The 26,257-nt window shown below is 44.8% G+C and overlaps 2 protein-coding genes across 10 annotated transcripts in view; one reads left to right on the forward strand and one right to left on the reverse strand.

Annotated features, from left to right (window-relative positions):
- Positions 1-5,408, reverse strand: part of CRAMP1 (cramped chromatin regulator homolog 1) — a 55,560-nt gene extending 50,152 nt beyond the window's left edge. For 3 of the 6 annotated variants that reach the window (XM_054842717.1, XM_054842720.1, XM_054842721.1), the window contains exons 1-2: positions 3,038-3,144; positions 2,206-2,555 (exon numbers count right to left, since the gene is read on the reverse strand). In XM_054842717.1, the coding sequence (XP_054698692.1) occupies positions 2,206-2,555; positions 3,038-3,081 (394 nt within the window). In that variant the 5' untranslated portion in view covers positions 3,082-3,144. Of the gene's footprint in view, positions 1-2,205; positions 2,556-3,037; positions 3,146-4,970 lie in introns of those variants that run through there. The other 3 variants (XM_054842718.1, XM_054842716.1, XM_054842719.1) reach the window with 3 other exon arrangements.
- Positions 5,409-5,639: 231 nt separating this feature from the next.
- The window catches only part of IFT140 (intraflagellar transport 140), a 97,374-nt gene continuing 76,756 nt past the window's right edge, over positions 5,640-26,257 (forward strand). The window contains exons 1-5 of one of the 4 annotated variants that reach the window (XM_054842588.1): positions 5,640-6,045; positions 16,269-16,444; positions 17,727-17,948; positions 22,366-22,487; positions 23,158-23,300. In XM_054842588.1, the coding sequence (XP_054698563.1) occupies positions 16,298-16,444; positions 17,727-17,948; positions 22,366-22,487; positions 23,158-23,300 (634 nt within the window). In that variant the 5' untranslated portion in view covers positions 5,640-6,045; positions 16,269-16,297. Of the gene's footprint in view, positions 6,046-11,489; positions 11,573-16,268; positions 16,445-17,726; positions 17,949-22,365; positions 22,488-23,157; positions 23,301-23,473; positions 23,574-26,257 lie in introns of those variants that run through there. The other 3 variants (XM_054842589.1, XM_054842587.1, XM_054842590.1) reach the window with 3 other exon arrangements.

The following is a 26,257-nucleotide window of genomic DNA, read 5'->3' on the forward strand; positions in this document are numbered from 1 at the left end:
GCATTCGAGCTCTTCACCATTTTTATACTTACAGGGGGAGGAGAAAGAGGGTGGGACAGCAAGTGGAAGGATTTAAGTACAATCTTTGTTAGTAATCTTCACCCTTCCATTAGTTCCCTATTGGAAGCTAGCTTTGTCAGACACTTCACTCGGAACTTAAAGCCCTGTAAATTCTGATCACAGGACATTCCATTAGGGAGAATTCAGACAGGTCTGGAAAACCTCTCAGTATGCATCCCTGAAGGCAAAGAACTCAAATTAGAAAGGATCCCACTCCATGGCTCTGTTCTCCAAGATCTGACAGTCATAATCTCAACCATATCAGAGAAATCAACTTCAATGCTTTCACATCAAAACTAGCCAGGCAGAGCTATGGCTGGTCTTACAATTCAAAAAGTGAAAGCATACCCATAATTTTACCACAGACTGTCACCCCCAATGATTTAAGAAGTTTCCCCAAACCTGACAACATAAGTACAGTGATTACAAGCACTATCTATGACCGATTACTGAAATAATATTGCCCATTCTGTAAATAGTTTTATTAGGGCTATTTTGGAATCTGAATTGCAAAATAAACACAGTTCACTTCTCAACTGTGTCAATACACCTAGTTAAAAATCATTCTGCTGCTCTAAAATTGGAAATTATTGTTTATGTACAAATATACAAACATGAATACACACATGTACAAAGATACATTTATTTTGTTCACATGTGTATACACTCTGAAAACAATGGAATAATTTCAAACGCATATATTTGGCTTGTCAATCATGGACAACATGTACGCCAAAGAAACATCTCCTCGCATTTAATACTACTTACAAGCTTTGCAATAATTATCTGTAGCTAAACACTCCTGGGTATTCCATCTGTTTATTTGGTTTATAATGCAACTGGGAGAAAAATTACGTAGGCCTTTCTGTTCTGTCCTCCATCATCACACACAGGAGTTTTCCCACTTGAACAAAAAGTTTAAGAAATTAGAGAGGACTTACTAAGGTATTAAAAAAATACTTCAGTCAATTATATAAACTGTCAAGCAACTGAGTTCAAGACTTTTTTCCCGATTTGGCAATAACTAAAATATCGCAGTTTGCACTGCTTCATTACTGTAACACAAAACTACCAAAATTCATAACCTTCACCTAATATCCAGCATGTGCAATGGACCAAAGAGTGAGGTAATCTCCAAGACACATTTATGCTACGTGGAGTTTTATTTCACTTTAGTAGACAAGAGTAAACTTTGTTATTTCAATGCTTCAATTTCAAATGCTGAAGAACTCTCCGAGTGTTGTTTTTCCTCAAAAATTAACAGAAAATAACACTTGAGTACTTTTGCACAAGTTATCAAAAATTAGTCTCAAGTACAGCTCAACTACAGTGCCAGGTGTCATCCAGCAGCTGCTGAGCACACACAATAGCACCAAGATATTAAAATATCCCTGGTGTCTTGTAGCTACTCAAGTAAGAAACAGCCTTGAAAAAAATCAAATTCTTATCTACAATGCTAAAGTGAAAGAGCATGTGTATGTATGTATGTGCATATGTTCAGATATATACAAAACAGTCTTAATAAAAACTCAAATTACATGGAAATGCCCAAACTGTTCTGAAACAGTAATGCAGGACTCATAAAACCTTAGAAACAGATATGTCAATATGTGCATTTCATAGCTGTTTCCAGAATAGTTCTTTGGGTAAAACAGTCATAGAAGTAATTGGGAGAAATCACCAGTGTCTTGTGGGTTGGGGTTTTTTTTCCCTTTTTTAACTAGCACCTAGTGAATATTTTGTTATTATCCAAGAACAGAATTCAGAGTGCAGCTACCCGATTACACGGCTAGCTAGAGTCTAATTTCCTAACCGAAATACAGGGATTTCCTAAAACTCAAGAGAAATGAAATGCAGAACTTAAAGGTTTGCTTCAATAATGGAGATTTTTTCCTCCTCCACATACACATCCAAGCCTCTCATTTCTGCAAGTGCAAAGAGGATAGCAGGCAGCCAAGAAGCTGAAGCCTTGGGACACAAAGAAGATTTCAGCTACTGTGAGAAACAAGCCGCAAAACACCTTCCCCCAAAACAAACAAAAGATGGCATCTACAGGAGGAGAATGACAACCTCCAAACCCACAGGTGACTACCCCCCACAGCCACCCCCTTGCCCCGCGTGTTTTAAGGGTGCCCAACACAGTACCTTTGCCTTTTGCAGCAGTGCTGCTGCCAACTGAAGAGGATGCCTGGGAATCCTTCTTCAGCCTCTTGCTCTGAGGTCTGACGCTGGACCTGAGAAAATGATGCTGGTCCTGGCTGTGAGAGGGCTGGAGGGAGGCCGGGGCCTGCGATAAGCTGGGGTTCGGTGGGGGGCTGCTGTTAGTGTTGTTGTTAATAATCTTCTCTTCTTTCTTTGTGCTGCTGCTGCCTGGAGCTGCCTCTCCTCCTCCTCCTGCCCCTTCTTCTTCCAGGGACTCCTCATCTCCTCCTGCTCTCTTGCCCAGCTTTTTCACCCCTTCCTCCCCGCTGCTCTCTCCCAGTTTCACTGTCATCCTGTTGGGGAAGAGAGAGAGAAAAGAGGGGGGCACAAAGTTAGGCCAGGGAGCCCCCCAGAGAGGGAGAGAAATCCCTGGGCTGAGAGGGGAGAAGTTTAGCTGCAGAAATTCCTCTCAACATGGCCGCCGTTGTTTGTTACTAAATCCCCTTTCGTTTGCTGTCCCGACCCAACAACCTGTGCCGAGGGCGGGAGGGGAAAAGCCCCGCCGGAACCCCCCCCAAACCGGCCCAAAAAACAGCCGGGCTCCCCCGGCAACCCTCCGGCACCCTCCCGAAGGGGTTCGGGGCGCCTTTGGCGGAGAAATCGCCCAGCCAAACTCGGGCGTGTGGAAGCGCTCGACAGCCGCTGAGAGGAAAGGCAGCCGCCGAGCCCGGCGGAGCGGAGCAGGGCAGCGCGGCCGGGCCGGGCCGGCTGCTCGCCCCCCATCCTACCCATTCCGCGGCTCCTCGGGCCCAGGGGGGCTCTTCTTTCTCCTCACCATGGAGCCGAGGTGATCCGACCTGCCGCGGGGGGGGGATTCATATTCCTAGATGCGGCGGCGGCGGCTTCTCCTCCTCTGTGTGTGTGTGTGTGTCTCTGGGGCTGGGACTGGCCGAGGCTACCGAGATTTCCAGCTCCCCCTCCGCCCCCACCCCGCCAAAGCCCCGGCACCTCTCCGCCGCTCCCCGCGGGGCAGCCCCACGCCCGGCTGCCTCCCCTGCGAAGAGCATCGCGCTGCGGGCCGGGCGCCTGTCACCGCCGGCCTTTGCCGACAGACCCGCGCCAGGAGACGGCCTGGCTCCCCACGGCCAGCGACTTCTGGCCGGCTCTGTCAGCAGCTTCCAGCATCTATCTGCCTTCGAATTAACGTGACCCCCTTTATTATTATTATTATTATTATCATTATTATTATTATTATTTTAATTTGGAGGGCAACAAACTCTGCAGGCATCTGCAGTGGCTTTCCCCCCTCACCTCGCTGGGGACCCGTGCAACTCACGGTGATGCTGCAACCTCTTGGCCAAGCAAAAAAGTTTTAAAACGTCTTTTGCTAGAGGACTGCTCCTGGACTTCCTTGGAGGCATCGCTAAACAACTTTAATTCCAAATCTGACATTTGGACCGGCCGCCGGGATGACCGCTCACTCTGTGTCTAACTTCATAAATCCTCTCACTTCTAAAGGGTTATTCTAATACTTGGACCAAAACACCAGATACACATGCAAAAGCTTAAGGCATTAAATCATATTATCTGCTAAAACCCAACAACTTTTTTTTTTTCCCTTGAAGAGTGCAAAAATATGACTGACACCATATCAAAAAGAAGTCGACTCCCAAGAAACTACTTAACAGCAAAACAGAAAGAAGTAGCAGTTGCAATGCAGCTGCCTTATCACCAGGGCAGGAGCCACAGTCCAACTTTAATTAAGGGAAAAGATAAAAATCAACAACAGAAGGAAATTCTGAATATCACAAATAAAGAATGGAATTACTGCAGATCCAGCTGACACCAGAGTAACGTGGTTTAAAATAGACAAGATGTATCAGCGTTATATGGGATACAAGTTTGTGTGCTTACAGTTTATGGGTTGTATTCCTAATATATTAGAACAATACTTTTCCCTCTAATGATTTTCAGCTAAACCACTGAATCTACCAATTCAGAATTATGTTGGGCAATGTTCCAGTCTTTGCAAACGCTCAATAAACTGATTTGAACCATGGATCTAAACTCAAAACTTGGTTAACTATTCACCTGACAGGTCCCTAATTACAAACACAAACTTGTTCTCCACACAACAAAACCTGCAGTGTTTTCAGTTATTTTGAGGACAGAACTCTTCCAACTCTGACAGCCTGTGCTCCAAAACTTCACTTAAGTAAGGCTTAAATCTCCTTGATGTCAAGTTTAATTACCGCAAATCAAACGTTGCGTCCAGTGGTGTCCCCCAACAATTAGTAGGGGGATACCAAAGAAACACATCTTGGGCACAGTTACTTACACGAGTAGGGTGCAAACCCCAGCACTTCCCAACAGCTGGCTCCTTACAGCGCCCTGCCTAAACCCTCTGGCAGCGCCCTGCACCCAGTTTACCCATTTCAGCTGCCTTCTCCTTTCGCTTTTGCGTTGCACCTGCTTTTCTTTTCTCTTCCAAAAGGAAAGTCTTCTCAGCCTCGCTGCTTTGGTCTTCTAGACCTTACTTAGTCGCCGTCCCTTCACCATGCCTCCTACAAAAGCCCGGCTCCCCTCAGAGGAGATGCTTTACCCGCAGATCCGCCGCACCCCGTTGATCGACAGCCCGGACAGTAGAGCTGGGCCGAGCCGGGCCCCCCAGGGACACGCACGCCCCGCGGGGGCCCAAGGCTCCGCTTCTCCCCGCCAGCAGCCCCCTCGGCCCCGCGGGAGGCTCCCTCCCCCGCCCCGAGCCTCACCTGCCGCATCAATGCCGCCGCGCAGCCTCCGCGCTCCAGCTCTCCCGCCGGCGGCTGCCTCGGTTCTTCCGGCACCCGCAGCCCCAGGCACCCCCAGGCTGCGCCCCGGACCCGCCAGCTCGGGCGGAGGCCGGCGCGCCCTACGACCGCCGCGGACCCCAGCGGCCCTCCCAGCTTTGCTGGCGGCGGCAGCCCCGCTCCCGGCCGCGGAGGCGACCTCTCTTCCCCGGGCTCCTCCGAAACCCGCGGCCGCGGTGCCGGCACCGGCGGCTCCCCGTTAGGCCTCAACGCCCCCGGCCGGAGCCGCGGCTCCCTGGCGCCCCGGGCTCGGCCGCGCTCCGCCGTCGCCCCCGGCGCCGCGTTCGGCCGCAGAGCGGGCCGCGATGGGGTCCCGGCCGCGGCGGTTCCGCTTCCTCGTCACCCTGCGCCGGGCCGAGGGGGCGGGGCAGGACGCAGCGCGCGGGCCCGGCTGAGCGCGCCGGCACTCCCCTCCCCGGGACCCCAAACAAGGCCTCCCATTGGCTCGCGGCAAGCGGGAGAGAGGCGGGAGGCGGGGCCGCAGCCCCAACGCAAGCCAAACAAAGCGCGGCGCGGGGCGGGTGACGAAAGCTTAACGCAAAGGAAGAGGCGGCAACCGGTGTCCGTCAGATGGCAAGGCGAATCCCGGGATGGCTGCTGATTGGCTAAGAGAAAAAACAATTGAGGGACCTATAGTCGGGGCCCTTGGACGTGCTCCAGGATTCCATTGGTCAGAAAGCCGGTGATTTGCATACGGCGATGTACTTATTCCGCGGCTCCGGAGTGGTGGGTTGTTCGTTGGTTGCTGTGGGGTCGCCCCGTGCTCGCTGGCCCGGCTGGCCTAGGGGAGCTCTGGCTCGCCGCCCGCCTAAGCCGCTTCGCGGGGGCAGCGCCCGCGCCCGCTGCTCCTGCGCCCTTGAAGCTCGGCGGAGCGTGAGGGGGCCCTGGAGCCGCTGTCCCCCAGAGCTCCCTGTGCTTTCCTGGGCCGCACCTCGGAACCGGTAGGGACGGTGCTTCTGTTACCGAAAAACTGGAAAAGATACTCCTTAACACTAAGGTAGTATTAAAGAGCAGGCAGTCTTTATTGCGGTGCCGGATGCACGGGGGATAGCTCCGCCTGTCGTGCATACCCTCAAACAAAAGTTTATCCTTTGTGTACCTTAAAGGCAGGAATATTCATACGTTTTCCAAGAACGCTCTGCCTATCTACTACATTTACATAATGCTGGCATTGCAAAACTACACTCCGCATGCGCGGGGGTCTCGGGTGGTCCATTGGGGAGTTAGCCCCCCACTCCTTTGTCCTTGTTATGGTCACAAGCTTTTGAGGACAGTTTCTTCTCCTTGGACATCTCCCAACTCTGTTGTCCAGCCAAGCTGTTCTTCCTTATCAATGCTGTTTGGGCAATCCTGCTGGGATGTTTCTGTTCTCAAGGGTAGGATATCTTCTCTGTACACATTAATTACTCACAGGCCTTGTTAAATTCAAAGCTGATTGTTGTTTGGTAAAAGAATTTCTCAACACTTCAGGTTCAGTACCACATCTCTTCCCAGTGCAGGCCTGGGGGCTCCTTGGTGTCCTCTGAAGAACCTACCACTTCTTGCTATTTTCATGTTGGTTTTAGCAGTTTGTCAGGGGAAAGACAATCCCAGGGAGCATGGTGAGGCCACATCTGGAGTTCTGTGTCCAGTTCTGGGCTCCCCAGTTCAAGACAGACAGGAACTACTGGGGAGAGTCCAGCGGAGGGCTGTGAGGATGATGAGGGGCCTGGAGCATCTCTGGTATGAGGAAAGGCTGAGAGCTGGGGCTGGTTAGTCTGGAGAAGAGAAGACTGAGAGGGGATCTGATCAACACTTATCAATATCTAAAGGGTGGGGGTCTAGAGGAAGGGGCCAGACTCTTCTCAGTGGTGCCCAGCGACAGGACAAGGGGCAACGGGCACAAACTGGAACACAGGAAGTTCCATCTAAACATGAGGAGAAACTTCTTCCCTCTGAGGGTGACTGAGCCCTGGGACAGGCTGCCCAGAGAGGTTGTGGAGTCTCCTTCTCTGGAGAGATTCCAAACCCGCCTGGGCACCATCCTGTGCAACCTGCTCTGGGTGATCCTGCTTTGGCAGGGGGTTGGACTGGATGATCTCCAGAGGTGCCTGCCAGCCCCCACCAGTCTGTGGCTCTGTGGCTGAGCAGCAGGGACCTGCCTGCCGGGCTGCCTGTGGTGGCGGCCACGCTTCTGGGGGGCTCTGGCCTGAGCAGGGTCCTCTGCCCAGGGAGCTGCTGAGGCGCTTGTGGTCCCGGGAGCTGGCTTGACAACATGCATCTTACTAATGAAGGATTTCAATAAGTTCTTTATTGTTAGTAAAGGTTACAAATAACATACATGACATTATAAATGTGAAACCTCCTGGGAAGGCCTAGTGTCTTCACAACTTCTAGTCTTCTTGCAGAATTAGCAATCATGTAGGTACCCTTAAGTGGGATATTTTTTTTTTTAATAAGTTGTCTCCAGGATTAAGAAGCTTTGTTCAGTGATGTATTAAAGGGGGTTGAATTTCATTTGTGAACCTAATGTTTTGGCCCGTTTTCCAGTGACTGCTCTCTGATACTTCTATGTGCTGACTTCATGTTAACTGCTAGTAAGAATGATTTAAAAAAAATATATCTTACAACTGGTACTGTGTGAGGTTGGTTTGGGTTCTTTTTTCTTTAATAAATTCTTTGTGGAAAGAGCATTAGATCATCCTCTTTTTGAAACTTTGTGAGTATCATAGCAGGAAAAGGATGCCGTAGTCCTCTTCTGAGGAAAATCTTCCTAAGCTGTAGCTTAGAAATCTTAACAACTTAAACTTCATGATGGCATCTAAATTCTGGAAGACTGGGCTCCCATGGAGTGTGTGGCAAGTAATTATCTTGCGATGGTAAACTAAACTTGAACATGCCTTGGACTCTGCGTCATCTCCTGTAAATATGTGTAAAGCATAGCTGTGAGTAACCAACTGTATTGCTATAAATGCAATTTGTAAACAAAACAGAGCCAAATTACTTACTGGTCTTATCTCCACTGTAGAGCTTTGCATTTGAATCTACATCTTAATTAGGGGTGGTTTTTTTGGTAGGGAGAGTATTTTGCAGTTTTGTTATAATGTAGCACAAGTTCATAGTGTTGCTTTGATCCTGGTGGGGGGAATTCTTTTTTCTTTTCCTTGTTGATGTCATTAGTGTGTGTAGCTTTTGTGTTGAATGTATATTTTAATAATTCTTAAATTGGCTTGTTTTTGCCACTTGGTTTGACCACAACCAAATTTAACCATACTGACAGGAAATGCTGCATTCTGCATCTACAGTGCCATGTATTTCCATGGTGCTTTGCAAAGAGACATGAAGGTATGTTCGGCTCCCCAAGGAGCTCAGAGTTGAAGGTTTCCATTCTCTCTGTATGTAAATAACGTCATATGCTTGAATAGCCCCATTGCCTCAAGTGGACTGTTAAGGTGTGAAATTGCTCATGTGTGTAAATGTTTGTGAAAGAAAGACTGAATAAAAAGGAGTTGGACAAGAGCTGAGAGGCAGGGGGTAGGTTGAGATGTCAAAAGACACTTGAACTTTAATTCGTTCTTTTTTAATAGTAGGGAAGGTCCACGATCAGGCTTTGGCAGACCTGCACAGATACAAAATGCAAATAATCTTTCAGTGTTCGTTGTTGTGGTTTTCTAGGCTAGGCAAGAACATTAACTTGGATTTGTTGCACATCCTGTGTATTTTAAGCTATGAATAACAAGTTGCATGCTTAATAGAAACAGAGCAAGCAATGCAGAACTGTCCAGCAGAAGGACAAAGTTAATACTTCTGGTTTATGTTGAGGTGTTTTTAATTTTACATCTAATGTGCATGATCATTACACTATAACATGAAATTAGTTTTCCAAAGATCTTAGAAGTAAAAGCCACTGATATAGTGGATGTCGTCCTGTATTTTCTTTTTAGGTTACTTAGAAGCTACTACATTTCATTCATAATTCATTTGTTCTTAAAAGGCTCTTAAGTTGTTTAATCTGGCAAGTGATAATGGCTGATCTTTGTGTTACTAAAGCAGTTCATTCAGGTAAGAGGATTTAAACTGAAGGTCAGACTTCCATTATTAATCCTTTATGGCTTACTAAATAGGAAGCACCTAACCATGCAACTTTATTATTTCTTTCAGCATCTGAGGTCAAGCCCTTAGAGGAAGGGATGAAATGCGCTGTGTGCGACGACACGGCTGGAGCCTGTTCTTTGCCTGTCCCGGGACTTTAGGGACTCAGAGCTGTTAGGCATCTTTTATGAGTGTGGTACTCAGGAGGGAGGACCTTAGGATCCTAGGACGCTCCGTTCATTTGTCTATTTAGGTTATAAATCCTTTACAGCAGGGCTCCTCTGTCGAATATTGGAGGGCAGGGAACTTTAATTTCTGGCTAGAATTTCCCCCTGCACAGGTAGGGATGTGTAGTTTAGTTGTTGGGTAAAATTTTGTGTAACACTAAACCAGGCAAGTATGAAAGCTGTAAAAATGGTCACCTGAGCAGAGACAGTCAGTGGGGTTTTTTAGATGATTTTTATTCCAGCCCAGAAAGGGATGATAGACTAGACAGTTGCTTGAGGCTCCTGCTGGCCAGCCATGTATTTCTGACATGATTGTACTTTGTAGTTGCAATAGGTTCCTTGTTAGCCTGGCTGTCTGAGAAAAGAAGGCATCTGCTCAAATACTGAACTTCAAATCTGATGATCTCAGAAATACTATGGGCACAAACAGTAAAAATAGCCAGTGGGGCAGAGCCAAGAAATGAATTACTACCTCTACTTTGGGAGTGGCACCTGAGTGAGCTAATGGTGTTATCGCATGTCCAAGAACCCACCAAGCAGAGATGTCATAAATGACTTTATTAGAGCTGATGCCTTGTAAGGGAGAAGATAATTCAAACATGAGATAAAAAACTACAGGAAACAGGACTTTGTCAGTTCTGCTGCTCAGAAAACAATTTCTTCTAGAGGGGGTTGTTGAGCTTGTACTGAGAAGGTCTGAAGCCAGCATTTTGCCTCCCTACCTGATGCCTATCTTTACATTCTGGAAGAGACACAGCACATTTTAATGCAGTCTGCCTCCCACCTGGTACTTTTTCCTACGTGGTAACAAAACTGACCTTTTTTTTTTTTTTGTCAGAAGGGTCCCAGTAATTGCTGTGTACTTGGAAAAGGGAGACAATATGAAACACCAGATAAATTACACCATATGTTACACATGGCAGAGTCAACATGACAAGGCTTTGGGCAACCTGGGCTAGTGGAGGGTGTCCCTGCCCATGGCAGGGGGGTTGGAACTGGGTGATATTTGAGGTCCCTTCCGACCCAAACCATTCTATGATTCTATGAACAGAAGTTCATGCGTGCAGAAACTGTTGGTCACAGCTGTACTGGACGTGTGGCTTCTTTTCATCTGTTTGTGTGGAAGTGTTGTGACTTGAGGGGAATTACAAATGATTGTGGACTTGACAACGGCACGAGGATTGGGTCTTGAATTGTCTCTTCTGAACACATTGGGTAAACCTGGCTGTTAAGGCTGAATGTGGGCCCAGCACTGATGGGGCTGGAGATGGAGCTAGGCCGTCCCTGCTGCATGGAGGGGTGGTGTGGGAGGGCAGCGGCAGGAAGGCTTTGTGGGGCTATCTTCACTTAGATGTTACTAGAAAAACTCAGCCACTATCTTAAAAAGTTACCAAATCACTTTTCCCACAAAAGCGCTGAGCGTGCTAATGAGCTCTGAGCTCCATCATCACATAAGATTACAATATGCGTTTATATTTCACTAATCCTCAGGTAGATCGGGCTCTGTTGCAGTGGGTGCTTGATATGTGTGCGGGGACACAACTGGCGACGGAATCTTGGTTCCCAGGAAGCCGGGGAGCTGCACAGTCCATCGTCTGCGTCAGAAAAAGTTCCTCACGGGTTAATTCACAAAGTCCTGAAGACCGGAGCCCAAGGGTGGGTGGCCAAGGTGGTTCTGTGCCCGGAGGTGGTGGCGGGTTCCCCTGCCCAGAGGCAGGGTGGTGGGACGGGGCGCTGAGCCCTTCGCGCCCCCGGGGAAGGGGCAGCCCGCCCTTGGGGTGATGGCTGAGGGAATGGCGCCCGGCCGGTCCCCCGGCCCCGCGCAGGGCAGCGGCGCTTCCAGCCCCTCCGACCACCGCTCCCAGGCGCCGTTCAGGGAGCGAAGGAGAACCAGCCCTGAGCCGTTGCTGCTCGCTGCGGGAGGAAAGCAGGCCGCGCCGCCCCGCTCCCGAGGGGACGCTCGGTGCCGGCCCCGACCCGTCGGCGGGAGACCGCGGGGCAGCACGGCCGAGCGCGCCCGGCTCCCGCTGCGGTCGGCACTTTCCGTCTCTCTCCGGTGCGCCAAGCGGACGACTTCGGTTATTTCCGTATCTCTTCGGCTCCGGGTCGGGAGTTTCCGCGCTGGGGACTCTCCTCGTTGTCAGGGGTAACGCAAAGCATCTGGGAGCGAGTGCGGCCTTCAGCGCCGGGGCTGCCGCCGGGACCGCGCTCCGGGGCTGCCGGCAGGTGAGAGCGGGCACTGGCCCGAGCGAAGGCGCCGGGAGCCCGCAGCGGCTCGGCCGGCTTCTTCCCAGTCGGTCTGGGCCCGGCCTGCGGCAGCGGGGTCGGTCGCGGTCAGCCTGAGGCTCCGGGGCGGCCGGGCCGCTGCCTGCGGGCGCCCCGAGCTCGGGTGGGCGGCGGGAGCGGCCGGGTCTGCCGGCGCGCCCACGCAGCGCGAACGTGGCGGGCGGGACCCGGGTGCTAGGCGCCTGGGAGCAGTCGCTCCTCGCGGGCTGTGGCGGATTCACGGAGCCCGATGTTGTTTTTTGCTGGCGACTGACGATCGCAGCTCGGCCGAGGTGACCCACGCAGATTTCGGCCCACGTGAGGCGCTGCCCCACGGGCAGAATTCCTCGAGAAGCAGCCTGGGCTCGTCCCTGTGCGCGTTTTCTCATTCCGTCTCCCTCTGTGTGGGTTCAGGATTTAATCAGATTTTTACTATTTAATCTTTCTGGTCTACTTGTTAGAGGACATAGTATTTGGTCGCTGACCATCTTTTGGTAGCATAACTCAATTTTGTATTCTCATTTTTTTTCTGTGGCTAGCTATTTTAAACATTTTAAAATTTTAGAAGCTAGTGTTTCTGATAGGTAGGGACTATAAGAAAAAAACTATGGTTTTGCACAGGTAGCTGTCAAGTCTTGCCAGGGAAACATCACAACAATGCCTATAGAAAACTCATTTTATGAATACGTTTGGGGATGGGTTTTCTGGTAAGCTTGTGGCCACTAGCAGTTCCACAAGAATAGCAAACCAAATCGTAATCAGCCTCCCTTAGATGCTAAATTTGCTGACAACGTTGTTGTACAGAGCATAAAAGTAGCTTTTTAAGAATTGTCACCGAAGACAAAATAGCATAATTTAAAATATTATATTTCCTGAATGTAGATGATTGTCTTTTGAAACATGTGCATGTATTCTGGATCACTGCTGCAATTTGTAACAATAGGAATCTTGAGGTTACTGACCTAAATCCCAGAAAATTCAAACCAAACAAATAAAAGCTATTTGGTTTGTAATTTATTTTAATACTCTGTCAACTTGTAAGTAATGAATTGAGAGGTTTGTCTAGAGGGAAATCACCCATATCAAAGGATAATCTTCCACTACTCATAAAATTACTGACTCCGTGTGAAATCTTATGCATGTCTGTGTTAGTGGGTGCAGACAAACACAATCTTTTGCCCGTGCTCCGAGTGATGGCCAGTTATCAGTCTGCATTGGTCCCTGTATTGGTGGTGTATGACCTGTGAGCTGATAAACCCTGAAATAAGGCTGGATTTCCCCAAAGGACCTGATCTCCCAAGCACAGGGCCACGTTAGTATGGGTGTATGATGTCTGGACTAGATCTGGCTTGTGTCTGGCCAGTTAAGAACAGGGACAGAGAATGACCTTGAACCTCTCAACATTTCTCTGTGGGCAGACATTAATGTAATGTCTAACGTTTGCTTGTGTGAAACTCATGAAGTTCAAGGTGGCCAAGTGCAAGATCCTGCACATGGGTCAGGGCAATCCCAAGCACAACTACAGGCTGGGCAGAGAATGGATGGAGAGCAGCCCTGAGGAGAAGGACTTGGGAGTGTTGGGGGACAGAAGCTCAACGTGACCTGGCAATGGATGCTGGCAGCCCAGAAAGCCAACCATGTCCTGGGCTGCATCCCCAGCAGCGTGACCAGCAGGGCGAGGGAGGGGATTCTGCCCCTCTGCTCTGCTCTGGTGAGACCCCCCTGCAGTACTGCGTCCAGCTCGGGGGTCCTCAGCACAAGAAGGACCTGGAGCTGTTGGGGCGAGTCCAGAGGAGGCCACGGAGATGATGCGAGGGCTGGAGCACCTCTGCTATGGAGACAGGCTGAGAGAGTTGGGCTTGTTCAGCCTGGAGAAGAGAAGGCTCCGGGGAGACCTTAGAGCCCCTTCCAGTCCCTGAAGGGGCTACAGGAAAGCTGGAGAGGGACTGGTGACAAGGGCAGGGAGTGACAGGCCAAGGGGGAATGGCCTGAAGCTGGAGGAGGGGAGATGGAGATGAGATGTGAGGCAGAAATTCTTCCCTGTGAGGGTGGTGAGGCCCTGGCCCAGGTTGCCCAGAGAAGCTATGGCTGCCCCTGGCTCCCTGGCAGTGTTCAAGGCCAGGTGGGATGGGGCTTTGGGCAACCTGGGCTAGTGGAGGGTGTCCCTGCCTGTGGCAGGGGGAGGGACTGGATGGGCTGTGAGGTCCCTTCCCACCCAAACCAGTCTGGGATACTATGAACTCTTAGGGGTTTTATGAAGCACTTGTCGGTTGTTTCAAAAGTGTTCATCAGGTATATCTAATCTGATTACTGAGATCAGATATCTGGACTTGGTCATATTCTATTCTAATACTCAAAGTGATCAACTTTTTCAGAAATTCTTGTCTTTTAGATGTTGAAAAAATAGAACATGCAGTGCCAGAATCATTTGTAGAGGTAGTGCTGCTCTTTTTTTTTTTTCTTTGAAGAAGCATCTTTCAAAGCTACAGAGTGTAAATACATGATCTTGAAGCAACAGTAATGTGAATAATGAATTCCCAAGATTACAGTAAGCAAATGAATGTTGGTTTAGTGATTTTTACACCACTGAGTAATCCAGTTATATTAAAAATTTACTTATTTGTGTATAACAGTCTCCTGCACAATTTTGTATAGTTATTGAGATGGTGCAAAGTATTTTATATTAGGGATTGTCCATAATTTACTTGACAATATCACTGAATCTTCTTTTAGTAAGGGCTAATCTGTCTTTTTAAATATATACAATATTGACTCAAAAATTGTTCTTGCTGTCTATTAATGCCAAAAGGGATGGTTAGCCATTAGTGAGTTGATCAAGAGACACAGTTTGTAAGCTTGACAAACTTATTTTCTTCCCTCTCTGAAGGGGACTGAAATAACTGAATAATAATAATAAGTAATATTTATGACTACAGATGCAAGGAACACTTAACAGCAGAAAAAGGTGACTTTAGAAAAGGCATTACAGCTGTGTGGTTTTGTGTGATAAAACCATGATTTCATATCAAATGTGGGTGGTTTTTTTCATTTAGGCATCTCAAATTTTTATTTTAATCTGAAGTGAATTTCTTTATTAGTTCAAATTTTGAGCCCATATAAAGCTTATATTCAAGTATGGACTAAATTCTTCCCCCATTAGAGTAAAATGAAACAGATGAAATAATAATGAAATAAGAATGGGTACACTATTTTGGAGCAGAACTGGAGATTTAAGAAAACTATTAAAAACATGAAATAACAATGAAAAACACTCCAATTTTTATTTGAATGGTTTGTTGGGTGGGGGGTTTTTGTTTGGGATTTTTTTTGTGGCAACAAAACTAGACCCACATGCCGCTACAGGAATACAGAGGATTTTGAAGGAGTGTGAAGATAAAGGTGAATTGATCTTTTTGAAATATCAAATTGCTTGTTATTAGGCTAATTACACTTGTTTCTGTTCCGGTGTCTGGTAGTTCATGTTGTTCTGATTCATGTTGTAATATCAGACGCAAGATACAGAACTACCAACGTATTTAAAAATGTTACACACCTTTCTAACCTGTCAAATCAAAGGTGCTGAATCTGATTTCATTGCTCTCTTTTTTCTTTTTTTCTTTTTTCTTTTTTTTTTTTTGAAGGCAGCCTTCTTAAAGCAAAATATTTCTTTTAAACCCTGACAGAATGCTTGAAGTAAAGAGACTTTAAAACAAGAGTCTCTTTATGTCCATTTTACATCCTGCATCGGTGTCCGATTGGTGACTTAGGCAAATCTAACTGCTGTGCATCCGTGTGCCCACAGGTTCTTAACTCGTGGTTTAGCTGCACAGAACAAAAAGTCTCTTCCCTGAAATGTCAAAGGAGTCTTTTTCAACCTTTCGCAGTTGTTTTTTTTTTGTTTGTTTTGTTTTGTTTTGTTTTCACCAGGTCTTAGCATTATTTGCTAATAACTCTTGAGGTGTTTTTCTCCAGGTTTTTTCATTCCAAACCAAGCCAATAAGATCACACAACACAAATCCCAAAGACCATCTCTGTATATAAGATATTAAAGACTGTTAGTGTCTTCCTCCATTTCTGACCACAACTCTGAAAAGAGCATTGCTTTCAGGTTTTTTTTTCCTTGGAATATCAGCACTTATGGACTATTTTCATTCAAAGCAGGTAACAGTTCAAATGTAGATAGCAGATAGTATGTGTTACGCTAATCTCATGTAATTTCAACAGTACAAGCTCCAGAGTGGTGAGAACTGTTAAAACTTACCTTGAAAGCCCAGATGTGAGACTTTACAACATAAAATTGCTCTGTCTGTACATTAATTGACATCTTTGGATATGAAGTACTGTAAGTAGCTTTCTGGTAAATTCTGAGTTATTTCCGAGTCCTCCGAAATCAGCCAGCTCGAGCCACCGGTGGGAGGTTGGTACTAGCCTGTGCGCACTATGAAACTACAGACTGCAAGGCGCAGTATTCCTCTGTACTTTTTAAAAAGATGACCTTTTTCATGCCTGTGTAGCATGTATTTTTTCCTCATTTTTAAGCGTACTTGTTATTATGTACATAGTTTATATATATAATATAGCACATATATTTAGTGTGTGTATATATATCTCATATACTTAAGCATACCTGTTAGAAATGTTTGTTCTCCTTGTACAGCTTTGCAGTCTGTGACGGCTTCTGCTGTTATGGCTGTGTACGTGAGTCATCGACCAGAAGCTCCCGATTCAGCTGCCTCCCCTTCTCACATAGCATGGCACCCACTTCACCCACTCCTGGCAGTTGCTTCCATCAGCACAACGTCTGGGGGCTGTGTGGATATCTACCTGGAACAGGTGAATAATCAGCAACTTTACTTTTGGGCTTGATACCGTTTTGCTGGTTTGAAACGTCACTTTTTTTTACATATATATTTGCAGCCTTGCAAATGATTTGCAGCCTCATGCTCCTCGAATCCCCTTGCATTTTAATTACTATCCATGTCCCATGCTATCCAGGACATGTCAGGTTCATCAGCCACTGATTACATTATATAGTTTATATTTTATATAAATATATATATTTTATAAAAAGGCCTTCATAAATTAATTTCATCTTTCCATTGAAATTTAAAGGCCTTAATTTAAGGCCTTTAAGTCTTGTTTGTGATGGTTACTGATTTGCTTTTTACTTTTCATAGTATGAGAATTTCAGGCTTATCAGTAAAATGGACACATGCTGCTGCCTTTTTTTTTTTTTAAACTCTAAGTGAATAAAACATACTAAGAAATATAAATAAAAAAAATAATTTCTCCACCTCAAGACTGAGCTGATCTGCTAGACTCGTCTTGTTCCATTTGAGTAGGTTGTTTCCTAGTACAGTTTCTACCTGTAGACAGATATTTCCTTTGCATACTCTAAACTTACACAAGAGGCTTGCGTAGGACTTTGGTTTGCATAATTTTCAGGAAAAAAGTGTGCTATTTAGGGAAACGGTGCTACAAGCAATCTAGCAGCAGACATACTGGAAATGTTTAAGTCTGTTAATATGAGTAGCCTTATACTTTCCAAAGAGTGTTATGCAAAATTGGCATCCAAATTTTACAAATGGAAAAATAAATACATAGAGAGGTTAAATGATTTGCCTGCAATGCTATTGCAAACCATGCACAAAGGAATGTCTGCCTTTAGGAGCTGTTTAAGCGTGAATTTATTCTGTGTCCTCAGTGAGGTGCTTCTTTTTCAAAAGTTGGGGTTTTTTACCTTGAAATGTGCTCGAAGCCTTCTTATCCTTCATACAGGAGTAAAAACTTGATATACCGTGAGGGCTGCTCATGTGTGCTGTGAGGGCAGAATAGCCTGGAAAAGCAGAGTGAGGCAGTCACTTAACACTGCCATGTTTTCATTACCAATTTGCAACTGGATGTACTGCATGTTGTAGCACATTTTTATGCACGTGAAATAGCTGTAAAGATAATTTTTGTAGCCACTTCATATCACCTGCAGGAAGCTCTATTACACGCCAGTCCTCTACCAGAGAACAATATCTTGTTGACTGGGAAGCGAGTCTGAAGGTTTAGCTGCATCCTTGTACTGAGTTTCCATTATACTGAGCTTGCACTTTATTTCCATTTGCAGGGAGGACATGTGTCCGATGCACATGTTGAGAGAAGCTTTCAGGTCTCATCACTTTCCTGGCACCCTTCCAGACCGATTCTTGCAGCGGGTTGGGAGACTGGAGAAGTTGTGATACTTAACAAACAAGACAAGGAGCACCACGCTGTACCACCAAATCACAACGCCAAAATTACAGTCCTAAACTGGAGTACAAATGGTACCTGCCTGGCGTCTGGTGATAGGGTGAGTAGTTGAAATGCCAAACGTGTGTTTGATGTGGAACACGGTGTTGCAAGCCCTGTGATGGGAAGGGGTTACAGAATGGATTGGTGGGGGAAGGGATAGTTGTGGAGGAGATAGATTTCCTCACTTTAGGTACAAATTTAAACTGTTAGGGAGTAAAATCACATCTCAGTGTTTCAACTTTTTCTACAGTACTTGTTGCTGGTTTATCAATTTATCTTTAAATAAAAGTGTATCTAATCTCAGTATGTGCTGAGCAGTAGATTAGGGTTTAAGGCTATTTAATGGATGGGGTAATTGAGGCATAGACAACTTGAATTATTTGCTTCTGCCCATGCACGAATTTTGTGGCAGACTCAGGAATAAAACCCAGATGTCAAGAAACAAATTCCAGGTACACCATATTCATCTGTAGTGAGTGCATAGCAATGCTCACTTCAGTACAAAAACCCCATGCTAATCTCTCTGGTTCTGTTTTTATTAATACTCTAAAAATGAGTCAAACTTATCGTATGGAAAATATGTTGTGGAAACACTTGAAATGTGGCAATCTTTATTTCTTGATGAGCTGGTTGCCCTTTTATATAGTGAAATGAGAAAGTCGCTATAGAATATTTAGTATTCAGGATTAAACATTCATAGAAGATTCTTGTTTTGCCAGTTCTTGAGTCAGCAAATGGAAAAAAAAAAAAAGTGAGTTTTTCTATATTTTCCTTGATACAAACTTGAGCTTGTCCAAGAATTTCAGTTCTGCTGAGAATTCTTACATATATAGGTCAGAGGAAAATATAATTTTAAATCACTGTTTGTAAAATTCTGTTGCTGCATTTGACAGAAACGCAGAAATTAAAAATTCAGTCAAAAATGAATTTATCCTCTTCTTTATTAGAAAGGAGAAAATGCTGCTCAGACAAAAGAAGGTGACACACAGTGTAACTGAGGCCTTATTTATATGGAGATAATACATTAATGTAGCCACAGCTTACATTTATGAACAAACTTTTTTCAAATCGATTTATTTGCTGTCAGATCACAGTAATGAAATCATCTTAAAACAGATACAGCCTTTCTTATAGGCAAATTTAACAATTGTATAGACTCATCCTAACTGCTCCTCTGATGAGAGTACTAATCAAAGCAGAATAAGCAGTGGTTTCAAGGAAATACCGTAACATGACAAAACAAAGCCTATGCCTGTGTCAACATGAATGCTCTTCAGTTTCATGTAGTTGCAGTAGTTGGAAAGGCCAACCTCAATAGATGGAACAGCAGCACATTTGAACTCGGAAAAATTCGTTATTGCACATAGCTGCGTTACCCTCTGCAGACGATGCAACACAGGGCTGAGTGCAGTTCAGGGTACTCCCTGGCGTCCGAGCGCAGTTCAGGGTATGCCTGGTGTCCTTGGCCAATGAACTGGGGGTCCTTCAAAGCCCGGGGCTGGGTCTGGAGCGGCCACCTTGAGCTAATCAGCCTTGCGTAGAGCCCAGGCTCGCTGAGCATCCTCTGGCTAGCTCCAAGGTGGTGACTCTGCCCCCCATCTCTGGTGTGGCACCTCAGTGCCATTGTACCGTGGTCTGATGTGCAGCATAGGTATGCGTCATTTCCTACATCTTTCCCAATGGCTTTTAAGTTTACTTTTAAAATGTTTCTCATGAAGGTTTATATTCAGGTAACTTCCATGAGGTGAGTGCTACCAGGATCGTACTCTGTGCACGTTAGAGGAATACCCTTACAAAGAAGATAAATATTTGGACCCTGAGTTGATTTCTGTTTGATCTTCACTGGGACTTCGTAACTGAGAGTCCTCAGCTGAGAACATAAATCCTGAGTTGCAAGAAAATTGAAAATAATTAAAGTTGGAATAGGATGCTGTAAAAATCAGAAGCTCTTAATTTGTGTTTTAAATAACAAATAACATGGATGACTTCCAGGTTTCAATCACACACAAAAATTTAAGGATCTAGGTCCTTTCTATAGTGAAAGCCTATTTATAAAGGAAATAGACTTTATAACAAGACGCTAAAGCTTTGGGTTGTTAAGAACGATTGGGAAGATACAGGATACCTTAAGAGTAAATCTTATAGATGATAAGGTCAATGTCCTTTGTCCTTTTCAAATACCGTTTGAAAGCAGACTGGTTCTGCATCCTTTCTATAACCAGTCACACTTAGAAAAGGTAATGAGCTTTTTTATTTCCAATCTCATGTGTTCCAAACTTAGAACTGAGTTTGCAACTAGGTTATCTGGATACAGGATGGGATGTCTAGAATGGGATGGAAGGAAGGTCAGCAACTTTACAAAGCTGCAGGCTTTTCTTCCAGCTTATAAATGCTGCAGTTGTTCTTAGTTGGGATCCCTGGAATTTGGTGACACTTAAAGCTGAGGTAAAAGTGAGGAGGAGCCAACAGGACATGAACTTTCTGATCATAGGATCCCGTGATTCCAGAGGTAACCAGCAAACATTGTATGAACCTCAGGTGGCCTCTTGGAACTTAAGTACAGTAGTTTCACAGATGCACAGCCGTGTCACATTCTTTAAGCTGTAAGACCTTATTATTGCCCTTAATAAACAGTTTTGGGTGATACACTGAAAGAAGTAAGAACTTTGATTCTTAGGGAAAAAAGAAAAAAAAAAAAGAAGGAAATGTTACCTTGGAAGGCCTCAGCTACATCTTGTGTGGCTTCTAGTTAGGATTCTGAAGAATAAGTGTTTAGACTGTACCACTGCTACTAGTCTTTCACTTCTAGAAAGACTATACTCCATTGAAAACAATAAAGAAAAATAGAGCACATTATAATACCATTTTATTATCTATCTTAATGAGGTGAAATGAGATAGAACTTCATATTGCAAATTGTTACTTTTTTTTTCATGTAATGCTTACACAGAGGGCCTCCAAATACAATTTGGTTCCCTAAGCACTGCCATAATAACAGCAATAAATAATAATCTTAAAATTCCAGCTGTGAGGCTGTAGCATCAGTCAGTTTGTTGGGATGGTTAACGTATAAGTATATATAACGTATGCTGAACTTTCTTTTTGCTTCTCTGCCTTCTCCATCCTTTCCAGTCACCAGGGGTTGGTGCTCATTCTGAGCTGGCACTGCAAAACACGTGTTACCTTCAGAACCTGTGCCAGGCCCTGAGGGCCATCTTATATTGACTACTACATTGAATTAATTAGCTAACCAGTTTGCCTCTCTTTAGCGTCTATGATTCTCCTAGTTACTAAGTTCTGTTTCTAAAAATGAATTCTTGTTGTACTTGAATGTCTACTCGGAAAGAAGAAAGCTCCAGAAATTCTGAAATTCTTTCCTTAGATTATCTGCATCCTGTGACTTCACATGTGTCTAATCATATACCCATGCTCATCTATATCAGTTTTACATGCACTTACCAAGGAGGCATATCTTATGCTTTGCTAGCTTTTATCTCAGTATCTTTTCTTTTAGCAATCAGACTACTTGCAAGAAAAAAGTAGAAAGGGAGTTACCTAAACAAGTATTTGCATATGCTGCTTGCAGAGGAAAACTAAAGCTATTCCGCTTAATTACTCTGGCAGTGTCATTTTACTAAGAATGGATATGACCAACAAGCTTTTTTAGATAACTTGAGTTTAAATAAGCAAATAATATAATATTAAAAATATTTTTTATTCCTTGTGGCTTAGTTTTCAGTGGGAGTAATTGTATATGTCAGCTAAATGAAAAGAATGGTGTTGCTCTGTGTTGGGGTTTAACCCCAGCTGGCAACTAAGCCCCACACAGCCACTCGCTCACTCCCCCCGGTGGGATGGGGGAGAGAATTAGAAGAGTAAAAGTGAGAAAACTCACGGGTTGAGATACAGACAGTTTAACAGGTAAAGCTAAAGCTGTGCACACAAGCAAAGCAAACCAAGGAATTCATTCCCCACGTCCCATGGCAGGCAGGTGTCGAGCCATCCCCAGGAAAGCTGGGCTCCATTACGCATAACGGTGACTTGGGAAGACAAACACCATCGCTCCGAATGTCCCTCCCTTAATTCTTCTTCCCCAGCTTTATATGCTGAGCATGACATCATATGGTATGGAATATCCCTTGGGTCACTGGGGTCAGCTGTCCTGGCTGTGTCCCCTCCCAACCCCTTGTGCACCCCCAGCTACTCGCTGGTGGGGGGGTGAGGAGCAGAGGCGGCCTTGGCTCTGTGCAGGCACTGCTCAGCAGGAACAAAAACATCCCTGTGGTATCAGCACCGTTCTCAGCACAAATCCAAACCACAGCCCTGCTAGCTACTGTGAAGAAAATTAACTCTATCCCAGCCAAAACCAGCACACACTTTGAATTAAATGTTCATTTTTATGTGTGCTGAGTAGCTGAAATCTGGATTCTCATCTGTGCGCAAAGCGTAATGAATTACCTGTTGTCTTTTTCTAGCACGGTGTCTTGGTTCTATGGAGAATGGACCAGCGAGGCAGAGTGCAAGGTCCTGCCCTGGTGAAACAAGAGTTTGGGAAATGTCTGTCTCACTGTGTCTTTCGACCACCCCCTCCTGGCGAGTAAGTTTTGGGCTGCAGCAGAGAGCACTTGTATACCAGGTCTTTCTCTTGATCCATGGAGAGAAAATCCTACTCACAGGCAAACTTTTTTAAAAAAAAAATAAAAAAAGTTATTCTCCTAACTGTCCTTTATTTCCAAGTTCTTCTCCCACTCTAGTAGCTGGCTATTTGTGTCCTGTCTGCAGCAACAGATCTTCCTTTTGTCCATACTTTTCTCTCTGTTGCTGTTGACTCTTCTTCCTTTAGTTTTTCTAATTAGCAATGTTGCTGATCATGAAAAGCAGAAAGCACTCTAAAAACCCAATTATCCATTAAATGATTGGCAAGAACAATTAAACTGAAAGTCAGTTCTTAAACATTGTTATTTCCTTTGTCTCCAAGCAAGAAATAGGAAACAACTGTAGTAAAAAAAAAAAAAATTTCTTGTCTGGGCCACTTCTGTTTCACATCTCTGTAAAAGTAATAATGCTTATGGGAAAAAAGCTGAAACAATGAATACTAGTATTAAAATTTTACTTTGTATCTTTTTGAGGTTGTCCTTTTTCCAACCAGTGTATGAAACATCTTTATTCTGGCTTTACAATATGTTTTATTAACTACTCATCCCTTCTTTGAGATGGAAAATACCCTGTTATGTAGGGAATTGGAAATTAAGTATCTCTGTTTGCAGGGACTTTGTACAGCTGGCAAAAGCAGCTGTGGGTGGTGATGAGAAGGCCTTGGATATGTTTAACTGGAGAAAAGCTGGAACGGGAGCACCTCTGAGAATGGGACTCCAGGAAGGACTGTCCTTCTTTATCACTTTGACAGATGGTAAGACCAAAACCACTTTTCCAGTCTGCTGGAAATTTGTCTCCTTAGTGCTTCAAAATAGCTCAGTGCCCCATAGTCCTGTTTTCATATATTCAACATCCAGAGTAAATCCATCTATACATCATATTCATATATCCAACAGGATAGAGTATTCATAGGAGTTGAAGAATGTTTGATAAGAAGAAATAAATAAAATTATTAAAATCTCAGCATCTTCAGGGTGAGTCCTCTCCAAAAGGACACCATAGGTCTCATATTCAGGTTCCTGAAGAGGTGAGTGTAAGGAAAGTGATCTCTAACACCTAAGTGTAAATAAAATTAGAAGCTGTCAGCATTTTGTGCAAAGCTTCAAAATAATGCATGTGTTGGGTTTTGTGTTGGGTTTTTCTTTTCCTAGAAATAGGCAAATGCTGCTAGGACATACCTTTTAAAATAAATTATTAATTTACTGTTTCTCTCACGCTTTGAAATGAGGCTTCAGTCCGAGGAAACAAAGTCTGAATATCTGTTTTGTTAGTTTTCTTCCTAATTCGTTTCTTCCCTGCCATTTGTCTTTTCCTTCTCCCTTTTACTGTTCTGGGTACTAGTTTGCTCCCAGCTCGTTTTCCTCCTACCCCACTTGTTCTTATGGCTCCTATCTCTCTAACCTTTTAACTCTTTGGACAGAAGCCAGAATGTGTGTGACAAGTATCGTAATGAGCATGTCTCTGGTAGGTGATTTGAGTGTGTAATCCTCTCAATTCAAGTGTTAACTACTCTGAAAAACATTGAAGTTATGCTAGTTCTGCAGCTCAATTACAGTTTGATTCAGTGTTTATCAAGAATGAGACCCATCATTTACACCAGTATAGCTTCCGTATGATTGCAGGAGTGGCGTTGTTTTGTGTTTGTGGAGTGTTTGTTTTGCAGAACCCTCATTTGATTTGTGAGTTACAAGCCTCTTTACTAGATATGAACCGTTTAAATGAAAAAGGGCTACAGGGCACTTCTTAAACGTACAAGGAGCGAATGTTTGAGTAGCCGTGCCTGTTACATTCTCACTTCCAAAGCACTGGTGTGGTGGTACACAGCTCCATCTAGGAACAGACTCTGTGTCCTGCAAGTGGCCGTCCTTCACACCTCCTTTTTTGGGCCTTCTGTTCAAACTTTTCAAATTTTCAACACAGGCTGTTTCTTTTGAGCAATCTCATTGCCTAGGTTGATTTGGGTGAATGTATTTTGGACCCAGTTCTTGATGTAGTTAGTGATCTGTCATAACTTCGGAATCAGTTAATATTTTCGTGGGGTTTAAGTGTGACCTGGAAATTTCCTCTGAAGTATGGATCCTCAGCTCAAACTTGTTTAGTAAAAATGAATTAAAAAAATATTCTTACTGCATGCTTTTAAATATCTCAAAAGAGATCTGACTAAAGACAATAGAGCATCTTTTAAAGCAAAACTAAATAAACAATTAAACTCCTCAAAAAAGCCTTAAACAAAATGAAAAAACCTCCCAAGTTTGATGTATTTATTAGTCTAGATATTTTTTTGATGCTTCCAAGACACTGATCATTGCAGTAAAGCAACAGATGCAGTTCAGGTAATGTGTTACATGAGATGCTTATCTGAAGAGAGAACACCTGAACTGATAACAATTTTCGGAGGTTGTTTTACAACACTTCCCATGAGCACAAAGAATCATCTTCATTACCGACCATTTGAGATGAGTGCCACAGGACATAACCTGAATAGTGGAAGTCATCCTGATACATTTGCTGAACGCACTTGTCTTCACTGCAGACATTTCAGGTCATGAGTAATAATCCTCTTCTGGTCCCCCTGTATTTCCTAAACAGCATACACTTTCTGCTGCTTTTTTGTCATCTGGATCTCAGTTATTTGCTCTACTTAATTAGCTCAGATTTGTTAAGTTTTGAGATTAGTCTCATGTGTGATACAGTGTGAAAACTTTCTTAAAGTTACTCAGAAAACTATAACTCTCTCCCTAACTGCCTAAGTATCTTCAAAATAGTGGGTAGCGTTAGCTGTGCAATACCTGATGCTTTGTATGGTAATATCCAAGTACAGAAGGTTAATTTAACTTATGAAACAATTTCAGATGGTAAATAAAATCAAGGGATTGTCCGTTTCTTTTAAAAGATCCCATAAAACTGAGATTCAGGAGATGATTGGTTACTGCAAGGTGTCACTACAGTAAAAAGATATCTGTGTGATAGAAAATGCTACACCGGCAAACTGTCCCAACAGTCCCCAGTATTGGTGCAGACTGGGCGGAGAATAGATGGAGAGCAGCCCTGAGGAGAAGGACTTGGGGGTGTTGGTGGACGAGAAGCTCAACATGACCTGGCAATGGATGCTGGCAGCCCAGAAAGCCAACCATGTCCTGGGCTGCATCCCCAGCAGCGTGACCAGCAGGGCGAGGGAGGGGATTCTGCCCCTCTGCTCCGCTCTGGTGAGACCCCCCTGCAGTACTGCATCCAGCTCAGGGGTCCTCAGCACAAGAAGGACCTGGAGCTGTTGGGGCGAGTCCAGAGGAGGCCACGGAGATGATGCGAGGGCTGGAGCACCTCTGCTATGGAGACAGGCTGAGAGAGTTGGGCTTGTTCAGCCTGGAGAACAGAAGGCTCTGGGGAGACCCTAGAGCCCCTTCCAGTCCTTAAAGGGGCCTACAAGAAAGCTGAAGACAGACTTTTTAGTAGGGCCTGTTGCGATCTACAAGGAGTAATTATTTTAAACTAAAAGACAGGAGATTCAGACTCGATATGAGGAAGAAATTTTTACAATGAGGGTGGTGAAACACTGGCACAGGTTACCCAGAGAGGTGGTAGATGCCCCATCCCTGGAAACATTCCAGGTCAGGTTGGACGGGGCTCTGAGCGACCTGATGCAGCTGAAGATGTCCCTGCTCATTGCAGGGTGTTGGACTAGATGAGCTGTAAAGGTCCCTTCCACCCCAA

The sequence above is a fragment of the Grus americana genome, chromosome 15 (assembly GCF_028858705.1).
Source record: "Grus americana isolate bGruAme1 chromosome 15, bGruAme1.mat, whole genome shotgun sequence".
In the NCBI taxonomy this organism is placed as follows: Eukaryota; Metazoa; Chordata; class Aves; order Gruiformes; family Gruidae; genus Grus; species Grus americana.